Below are 9,559 nucleotides of genomic sequence, written 5' to 3' on the forward strand. Positions count from 1 at the left end.
AATGTGCCCACAACATGTGTCTCTGCGGTTGTGTGGACGGCGTCTGTGCCTCTGGGTCTATGCGTATGTGCCATTTAAATGACGCCATGCGTGTTGCTGCTTCTGTGCCTGTGAGCGTCTGTCTGCTCATTCCGGTGCCTGCCTTCCTCTCTGTCTACCTTTCCCTCACCTCAGAGCCAGCCCATCCCCCAGGGCAAGCACTGTGGCCAGTTCTGCGTGGGCGCCTCAAGTGGGCTGTTGCTGAAATGGTTGTTTTGTGGATGGAAGAGACAGTTGCTGATCTGTTCTCCCATGGGCCCGCCAGTGTGCAGACACCTCACCCCACACAAAGGTGTCTTTTAGGAGGAGGAAAGGGCTGTGCTGCGTGTGTGGGAGTTTGGGGCGGGGGGGTGCGTTGTAAAGACACCCCCCTTCAGCTCTGACCAGCAGGAAGAAAGGCCCAGAGGCAGTGCAGCCTGCAGAGGGATGTTGCCTAGCAACTTGGGAGACTTTACTGCAAACTCGCTAAATCCCGAATTCCTCAGCTCTAATTTGGGAAGAGAAAAGCACAGAGTCCAGGCCTGAAATCCACTCAGCCCCCAATTTGCTCCTTCCTCTCTCCTTTGGATTCTGAAGTTGAAGTCCCAAGGAACTGGCACAACCCGAGGCCCCAGATATGCCCATCATTTAGGCAAGGGCCTGAGTTCCCAGGACACCCTGCCATGTGGTGGAGGTGGAGGGATGGAGGATGTGCCAGAGACAGATTGGGGAACAGATTTTCAATTACAAGGGTGGGTGGGCCCCAAACATGCCAGGAGAGACACCCCTACACCCCAAGCCCTGGAATCCCAGCCAGCATCCTGTTCAACCTGGGGGCCAAGCTGGCTAACCCTGTTCCCATCCTGAGTGGCTACTAGAATTCCCCTCCTACTCACTTTCCCTTTGGCATGCCAAACCCGTGGCCCAAAAGTTCAGGGAGGAGGGAAGCATGTAGCAGTCATGCTATGACCAGCCAGTGGCCATGGATTCACTGTGGTGCCATTTCAGGAGCCCCTGTCCCAGCCAGAGGCACAGGCCATTTGCCCTCCTTGTCTTGCTCTGCTTCAGTCAATGGGCCTGTCTTCCCTTCCTCTTCTGGCACTTTAGCTGAGAAAGACTTTCTCGTTTCTCAGAGCTGGCCCACCCTACCCACATAATATGCCACATTGCCAGTTGTAGTGCCCTGAGAAGTGGGGGAGACTAGCCACCACTAAAGTGGCAAGCTGCTCCTGCAAGATGCCCCTCCCGTATCTTCCCTTCCCAGCCTCTCACAAAGCCCACATCCTTCCTCCATCATGGACACAAAGAGCAGATGACTTCTGACATTTCCTAATACTGGGGCTTAGGTATTTTTCTTCTTCCTGGGGGTAAGGGTGAGAGTGGTCAGTGTTTGCCTTTTTCTGAAGCAGTGTATCAAGAGGGGGAGAGTCTGGTAAGGGTGTTACTCCCAAGTCCCTATCCATATATAAATACATATAGAATGGATGTTGTGCATATATGATTTTGTCTGTTTGGTGCTAGGTATACAGATATATGGCCAGACAGATAATAGATATGTAATGCAGACATCTCAGGTAGGGTGATCGCCTGTGCGCATGTGTTTGTGTATGTATGCATGTGTGTGTGTGCGAGTGCGCATAACAGAATATCTGCATTTATGTGCACAGTGTGTGTGTATACAAGCTCTCTGTAGCTATTTATGCAGTTGTGTCTGTAAGTGTCTGCGTGTTAAAGAAGTGCACGTTCCAGTGGGCCAGAGGAGTACGGCATGTAGACATGGGGAGCTTGTGAGCTTTTGAGTGTATGTGCGCCCACCACCCGGTTGTGTACTGACAGCTTTCTCCATCCCATAGCAGAATGATGATGGGATTTTCTATCCGCACGTCTGAGGGGGCCTTTGTGGACAGACGGGGAGGGAAGCTAGAGAGCCACATTTGGGACTCCAGCTATGCTGTGGAGGTGTGGGGAGGTGGGTGAGTCTTGGTTTTCTACATATGAGTGGGAGGGGTGTTGTGCCCAGATGTGAGTGTATTTGTGCCCAGGATGTCGGGGCCTCCTTCTACCTGCGCCCGCAGACATCTGCCTGGCAGTCTGCCGCCTCAGCAAGCTAGGGGGTTGCGTTTGGGAGGATAGGGAGTGTAGGAGGACTGGATGGAAGTGTGTAGGCGAAGGGGTTGGGGCTGGAGGGGGAGAGAGGCGGGAGAGCCGGGAAAGGGAGTAGTCCTCCCTCCGATCTCCCCGCCCACTCCGCCGAAGGCTTCTCCTGATTGGCTCTTCGGCCGCAGGGCTCAGGTTACATTTGCGAGCAACGCGGAGCGCGGGAGACGGGACCCGAGCGCTCCGTTGCTGGTGGCGCGGGTCGGCGGGCACCCCACGGCGGAGTCCCCACCCAGCACCGCACAGACCCCACCCCCGCCCTGCGCCAGCCTCCGCCCCTGCCGAGGACCCCCGACACCAGCATGGACTGCTGCACCGTAAGTTCGAGAGCCTGGGGGACGCGCATCCAGTTTGGGCTCGGGCAAAGGGCTCCCAAGACCCCCCCTGGAGGGCTAGTGCGGGGCGCAAGTGGGCGCATAAGACCTAGGAACAATAAGGCTCCTGCTGAGACGCGGGTGGTGGGTGGTGGAAAGCACCTGCCTAACTTGGAAACCCTAGGAAAAATGCTCCCCAACTCGCGGGGGCGTCTGGGCGCCCATCCACCAGACGCTCTAGGTTGGACTGGGAGCTTAGGGCTCTGCAGCAGGGAAGCTGCAGGTTGGACGAGAAAGGAAACTTTCCCCAGAGAGATGCTGGAAACCATCGCGGCGTCTCAGTTTCCCTTGCTTTCTGCCGCCACCCCACCGTCGGTGGGCGGACAGAATGATCCTAACGACCCTCGAGCCATGTACAGCACAGGGTGGGATGGCCAGTTCATATCGGTTAGCTTAGTAGTGACGACGGACAGCAGAGCCTAGGGTGGTTCCGAGGAGGGACGGTCCGGCCCCCAGCGCCTTCTAGCCCGGGAGAGGGCTGGTAAAGTGACCGCGAGGGAGCCCTGCAGGCAGGGGAAGGAAGTGTCTGCGATTTGTCAGCGCCCACACGGAGGGAGACCTGGATGTGCGGAGGGCCTAACGCCGAAGTAGGTTGCTGTTAACAACAAAGTAGGTTGTATGAAATCTCCCGGCCTGGCTCCTGGCACGCTAGAGGAGTACAGTGGCCATACACATGTAACATTTATTTGTTTATTTGTTTTTTTTTTAAATTATTTACTTATTTTTAGCCTCTACGTAGGGAGAAAGACCTGAGAGCCCTTGTATCCTCTTGTCAGTCAGTCTAGCTAATGATACAGAAGGTCATGACTTTGCCAGCTCCCCACCCTTCACCCTATGGCTTACAAAAGAAAACTAAAGTACTGTTGAGAAGGAACAGATAGCCCAGTTTGTAAGAGGTGAGACTATGCCTGGATATCAAAAGGCAGAATTTAGGGGCAAAACCTTGTGGTTGTTATGATTTTAACTCCCGTTAATATAAATTACGGTTGTCAATTTGGTATTGTTTATCATGTACCTAACACTTTATACGTAATCATCACAACAACCGTGTGAGGTAGACATTATTTTCCCCATTTTACAGATGTGCAAACTGATTAGAAAGAGTAAATCATTTGCCCAAGGAGGCGCAGCTTCGTAGTGTGGGGGCAGGATTTGAACATGGCCTTGCCTGATTGGGATAGCTGCACTTTTAACCTCTTCTAGTCACTGTTTTTTCCCTCATTGTAAAGATAATATGCTCATAACAGTAAATCTAAAAATGAAGTATAAAAAAGAAGCATGTCAATCATCTACAATTCTGCCCCTGGAGAAAGCCCTGATAACATTGCCCTCCAGTCTTTTCCCTCTGTTTGTTATTCTCCAGGAAGCAATTTGGGGTTGTGATAGGAGGAATGGGCTCTTAACTGAGGTTCCTGTGCTCCACTGAGGAAGATCTCTTCACCCCCAGCAGTGTTTTCTAAAGGAAAGGAAATAGATGGGTTCTATATATGAGGGGCGGATATTGCTGAGACGGTAAGAATGATGGGGAAGGGAAGGCAGGAGGCACAGCCTCTGGGAAGAGGCAAGAGAGCAAAGAATCCACGAAGCCAGGGAAGGAGTGTGACTAGTCTCCACTAGTGCCTGCAAGAGTAATGAGGGTAGGATGTTGGTCCATGCCCTGGTCTGTCCTGGACATGCTCTGAGTGCCCAGGAAGCCACAGTGAGGGATTGATAGGCATGGTTGGAAAGAGTGTCCTCTGCAAAAGGAGAAGCTGCCCCCAAACAGTACAGAGAAGGCATATACAAAATCATCCCAGTGCATGGGGCCCTGGGGCACCTCCTATGCATTCTGTGCACAGAAGCCTTCCCCTTCCTGACCCTGTCCTGGCTCTGCAGGGCTAAGGGGCTGAGCAAGGGACTGCACCATTGTCACCCTGTGCAGGGGACCAGAAGGAGGAGAAGGGGTGACAGTTCGAGGGTTGGGGCTAGGCATCTTCCTACTCCCTCCCGATTCCATGGAGGGTGGGCTCAGCACTAGAAAGGAGCTGGCCCGTGTAGAGTGAACAGAGCACACCTGGGGGCTAGGGGCAGGTCTCTCTTCATATTTCATTCTGGGGCTGCCCTTGTTGACTGCCTAACCTGGTGTTTGGGAAACACCTAGTCCAAACATTTCCTTCTTGCCCCTTGCTAGAAGCTCAAACAGAAATAAGAAGAAGAAAGCAGATTTTTTTTAAGACACAGAGCTGCAGATGTACCAGTTGTTAGTTTACAGGCATATATATATGACTTTCCTGAATTACTAAATATGAAAAGGCAAAGAAACATATTTTTGGGTCCTACTCCTTTTTTTTTGCTTTGTCTAGTAGACTTGGTACAGCTGAACTCATAGAAATAATTACCTGCCCTGAGGCAGCGGTTAAAGAAAAGCTTCTGAATCTCATCACTATTTGTCAGCTCTATGACCTTGGGTAAGTTACAGAATGTTTCAGAGGCTGTTTCTTTACCTCTAAAATGGGGATTAAATGAGGTAATATGTGCAAAGCACTTAGCACAGGCATATAACAAGCAGTAGGCAGGGATAATTAAATCTTTTAGGATTTGGGAGCTGAATAAGGTTTTATTCATCTAGGCCAAGTTCTAGTTGATGGCTGAAGAAACTGAGACCCTCAGAGGTGAAGTGATGGGCCCATGTGAGACCAGAAGCCATGGCTCCTGTTTTGCACCCCCAATGCACTTTCCACCTCCCCCAGGAGCCCCCCAGTTCACTGAGAGCCCCCAGACATGCACCATGAGATCTTCGCTTTGGAAGGCACCAGCCCAGGCTTCCCAGATTCCGCTCACTCCCCCTCTAGCACTGCCTGCAGACAGGCCACCTTGCAGCTCTGCCCTGAGAATTCAGCTGGAGGGAGAGGGAGCTGGTTCCAGGGAGGAGCAGTATGTTGGGGGTAGCTTTGCCTGTTGTCCCAGATTTACATTCTGGATCCAGCTGGGACGGGTAGGACAGCAGGTGGGTCTTAGCTTGGTTGAGGGAAGATAGCCTGTCCTCCACTCAACCTCCACAGCTGCCAGCAGGGGAGAGGTGAGTCAGGAATAGTTGGTCTGTTTTTCCAAATCAATGTCCTCTTTTGAGGAGAAGCTTCACTGTGCCCTGAGACCACCCCAAAAAAGGCTTGAACCCTGAGAATCAAGGAACCCAAGAGTTGTTTCTGATTTAGGTGGGCAATAAGATGCTGGGGAAAGAGCACTAGGCCTCAGAAAGACTAAAAAGACTGTGTCGGGCCCCTCCACAACCACACTGGCCTCTTTGTAACTGCTCTTAAATCAAGTGTGGGCATCTTGAACACAAACTGAAGAACTCTGAAGCTCAAGAAATGAAGACAGCCCTGGGAAGTATGATGAGAGGAAGCCATTTATAAACCTGGGCTTCCGCATCTGGGATTTAAACCTGTGCTCCTGGGGTAGAACCTGGTTGTGGATGTAAACACTGAAGCCCTACTTGTGCCCATCCCACTTGTGTGAACTGGGTGGGTGATGTCAGGAAGGAGAAATGAATAGAACTGAATCACTACATGGGTCATCTCATGCCAAAGAAGCAAAAGCTGGTGAAAACCGTAAATGTCCTCAGGCCAAAAAAGTAGGGAAAATTCCTAGAAGCCAGAGGGTCCTATCAAAGGAGGAATGTCCTTCTCACTCCATAGCGAGGAGACGCATCCCGACCCACAGCAACACTGGAAGTAACATTAGGCAACAAGGGACTCAGGGGATAAAATCAATGCCATCGATTTCCTAACCGTTTCTCTTCTCGGCTAGGACAAGCTGTGGGAGAAACAGAAACCTGGGCAATGGGTCTGATTATTATTGGTTTGAAACATAAAATTGTATATGACCATGCTCGGCCTACAAAAACTATTTCACATCAATTTATCATTATTTAAAAGAATCATAATAATAGGTACCATATACTGAGCAGCTGGATTGTGCCCATCATGTTCTTTATTCTGCCCCACAACCCAGAGAGGTAGACATTATTATCCTGATTTCAGATGAAGGAGCTGAGAAAGGAAAAGATTAGATCATTTGTAAAGACCATGTGGTTAGCGGGTGGTAGAGTTGGTTCATTTTCTTGACTGCTTTTGCTTGTCCTAACTCTACAGAGTAGGGGTTAAAAATATACTCTAGACCCTGACTTAACAAAGGTTTGAATCTTAGATTTACTGATCTGTATGACCGCAGGCAGGTTTTCAGTCTAATCATCAGTTTCATTAGGGGTAAACTAAGATAACAATGAAAAGTATGTCATAGTTTTGTTAGCAGGATTGAATAAAATAGTATCTGTATAATACTATGTTACTGTGCCTGGAACAAGGGAAGTGCTAAATGGTAGTATTGTCCTAACTCCTTTCTTCCTCACGAGCACATCATGGAAAGGGCTTCTTGCTTCTGCTTATCTGTCCTTTGTCCTTTTCTTTGGAATGAAGCCTTTTCTCTGTAGCTTCTTCCAGACCATCTCCTCTCTTCTGTGGAAGCACATCCTGGAGAGCAGTGGTAAATGGAGAGTCAGGGGGGAAAAGGTCTCTGAGCCTCTGGCACTAGGTGGAGGGAGGCTGCTTCACTGAGGACTCGCCCCAGCTTTACCCTAATTCCAGCTTTGGGCTCTGGTGTGGTTTTGATTTCACAAAGGGAAAGGACTGTCCTTATTCTTCCACACCCTCTCCCAGGAAATCTCAGCCTCAGAAGGGGTTCTTCTGAGAGGGAGGCACCCTCTGAGGACAAGGGAAGGTAGCCACATCCAGGAGCCCCTGCTGCTGTTTACTTCGCTCCTCTAAATACCCCCACCCTCCACTTAGCTCTGCAGCGCCCCCACCTCGGCGAACGGTGATGGGCCCTTCGCTCCCTCCAGGCTGTCTGGCTGTCGTGTATCCCATCCCACCGTGCACTTCTTTCCTCAGTTGAGAACACACCTGTGTCCACCTGAGCCCAAACCTGCCTTCTTGCCTGCTGCTGCCCAGAAGGAACACGCACACAGCGGCGCGGCCCTGCCTTAGTCCGCCCGCGACTCCCCTCTCTGCACGTCCTACTTGCGCGTCGCCCTGGGCTCAATCCCCCAAAGCTCCACTCCAACCCCACCCTTGTGGGGTCTCGACCCAGCCCCCCCACATGTACCCCCTGCCCCCAGGAGAGCGCCTGCTCCAAGCCGGACGACGACATTCTCGACATCCCGCTGGACGATCCTGGCGCCAATGCGGCCGCTGCCAAAATCCAGGCGAGTTTCCGGGGCCACATGGCGCGGAAGAAGATAAAGAGCGGAGAGCGCGGCCGGAAGGGCCCGGGTCCGGGGGGACCCGGCGGAGCTGGGGGCGCCCGGGGAGGCTCGGGCGGCGGCCCCAGCGGAGACTAGGCCAGGTGAGGCTGGCGGGGCGCGGCAGGAGGGCGGCAGGGCCCCCTTTCCCAGACCTGGGGCCGCGGGGAGGGGCCTCCGCTCCTCCCCCCCAGGAGCGCGGACGACGAAGGCGGGGTGCCCGGGGGATGGGTGGAGAGGGGAACAGAGGGAGCCGGGACTAGAAATGCGGGGCCTGGGGCGGGGTGGGGGGCGATAGGCTGAGGGCGCTGCGGCTCGGAGAGCTCACCTGTCTCCCTCTGCACCATCCCTTCTGCCCCGCCCTGGACCGAAGAACTGAGCATTTTCAAAGGTACCGAATAAACTCTGGAGCGGCGGGGTGGGAGTCCAGAGTGGGAGAAAAGGACCAAATCCCCAACCCTTCCTCTGCCCTCCCGCACCCCTCCCAGGCGGGGAAAATGCACCATGCATGAGGGCTTTCTGACACATCAAGACGCCTGGGGCTTCGATGGGGACACACCTGGACCGACACAGATACGCAGTCACCTCCATTTGGCTGCACATCGCGGCCAGGGGCTATCAAAACACTGCGGCGCGCACACTGGCCGCGGGCCCATTTCGGCTCAGTGACTCGGAGCGGCGCGTTCTGGGTGCCTGGGGTCCCGGGGCGCTGCTCGCGGTGGTGTCCTAGTTCGGGAAGGGAGTTGGAGGTACCGGGAGAGGGTAGGTGTTCAGACCTTCTCTCTCTTCAGTTCCCAAGGAGAGATGGATGCAGTGTCCCCTTCGCAGTGACAAGACTTCCCTGCCGTGTTTGTGATCATCTCCTTCCCACCAACCTGCCAGCTCCAGGAGCCCTCCCTGCGTCCCCCAGAGACTCCTTCTCCCAGGCAGGCTCCGTCGAGGAGTTGTTAAGTCCGTGCCCTTTTAGTTAGTTCTCCAAGCTAGTATGGTCCCCATTCGCCCTTCCTTCCGACTCAGCCCCAAACCCCGCGCTCCCGAGCCCTCCTCCGTTTGCTTCTCGCCCACCGCTCCCGCACCCAGCATGCCGCTCTGCCTCCGCAGCCTCCGTGCGCCTCCATGTGCGCACTGTGGAGGGCGCCCTAAGCGTCGCCCAGGTACACGCCAAAAAAAGTCTTTCCGTTCTGTGCGCAGCTATAGGGGGCGTCCTGCGTCTCTGTACTGTTCCCGCCCAGCCTAGCTCCAGAATTTTGGATTTGGGGCAAGGAGAGAGGCGAAGAGGGTTTTTATAGTGTCGGATACCTCTCGCTCTGATCAGAAGAGAAGTCCGTGTTTCACACCCTGACCCCACGCCTGCCTGTGATCTGCCCTCCCCGCACCCCAGCGCACCCCGAGAACAGCCTCTCCAGCTCCCCCTTGTTTAATAAACGCTGAGAGCCGGAGAGGCTGGGTGGGAGGAGTCGGCCGCGGCCCCGCCCCTGCTCCTGCTGGCCCCGCCCCCGCCGGGCTCCTGGGGCTGAGGCCGGAAGGTTTTTATCTCCGTGTGTGCATGTGACTGTGCTGGGTTGGAATGTGAACAATAAAGAGGAATGTCCAAGTGTTCTGAGGGTGCCTGAGGGGAAGTATTTGGGGTGCACAAGGTCACCGCTCAAAGCATGAACAAATCTGACCAAACCAGAAAGAGGGGGGTTAGGGGGGAAAAGGAGTGGGGAACCTAGGTTAAAACCTACCCCCT

The 9,559-nt window shown here is 53.6% G+C and overlaps 1 protein-coding gene across 2 annotated transcripts; it reads left to right on the top strand.

Annotated features, from left to right (window-relative positions):
* The first annotated feature begins 2,300 nt into the window (after positions 1–2,300).
* Positions 2,301–9,426, top strand: NRGN (neurogranin). 2 transcript variants are annotated; one of them, XM_036930316.2, is made up of 4 exons: positions 2,308–2,492; positions 7,705–7,931; positions 8,201–8,218; positions 8,619–9,426. In XM_036930316.2, exons 1-2 carry the CDS (start codon positions 2,478–2,480, stop codon positions 7,924–7,926), a joined length of 237 nt encoding a protein of 78 aa, XP_036786211.1. In that variant the 5' UTR covers positions 2,308–2,477; the 3' UTR covers positions 7,927–7,931; positions 8,201–8,218; positions 8,619–9,426. The 2 variants fall into 2 exon arrangements, with proteins under 2 accessions (XP_036786212.1, XP_036786211.1); XM_036930317.2 differs by lacking the exon at positions 8,201–8,218 and having other exon boundaries at positions 2,301–2,492.
* Positions 9,427–9,559: the final 133 nt, after the last annotated feature.

This window comes from Manis pentadactyla, chromosome 13 (genome assembly GCF_030020395.1).
Source record: "Manis pentadactyla isolate mManPen7 chromosome 13, mManPen7.hap1, whole genome shotgun sequence".
NCBI lineage: Eukaryota > Metazoa > Chordata > Mammalia > Pholidota > Manidae > Manis > Manis pentadactyla.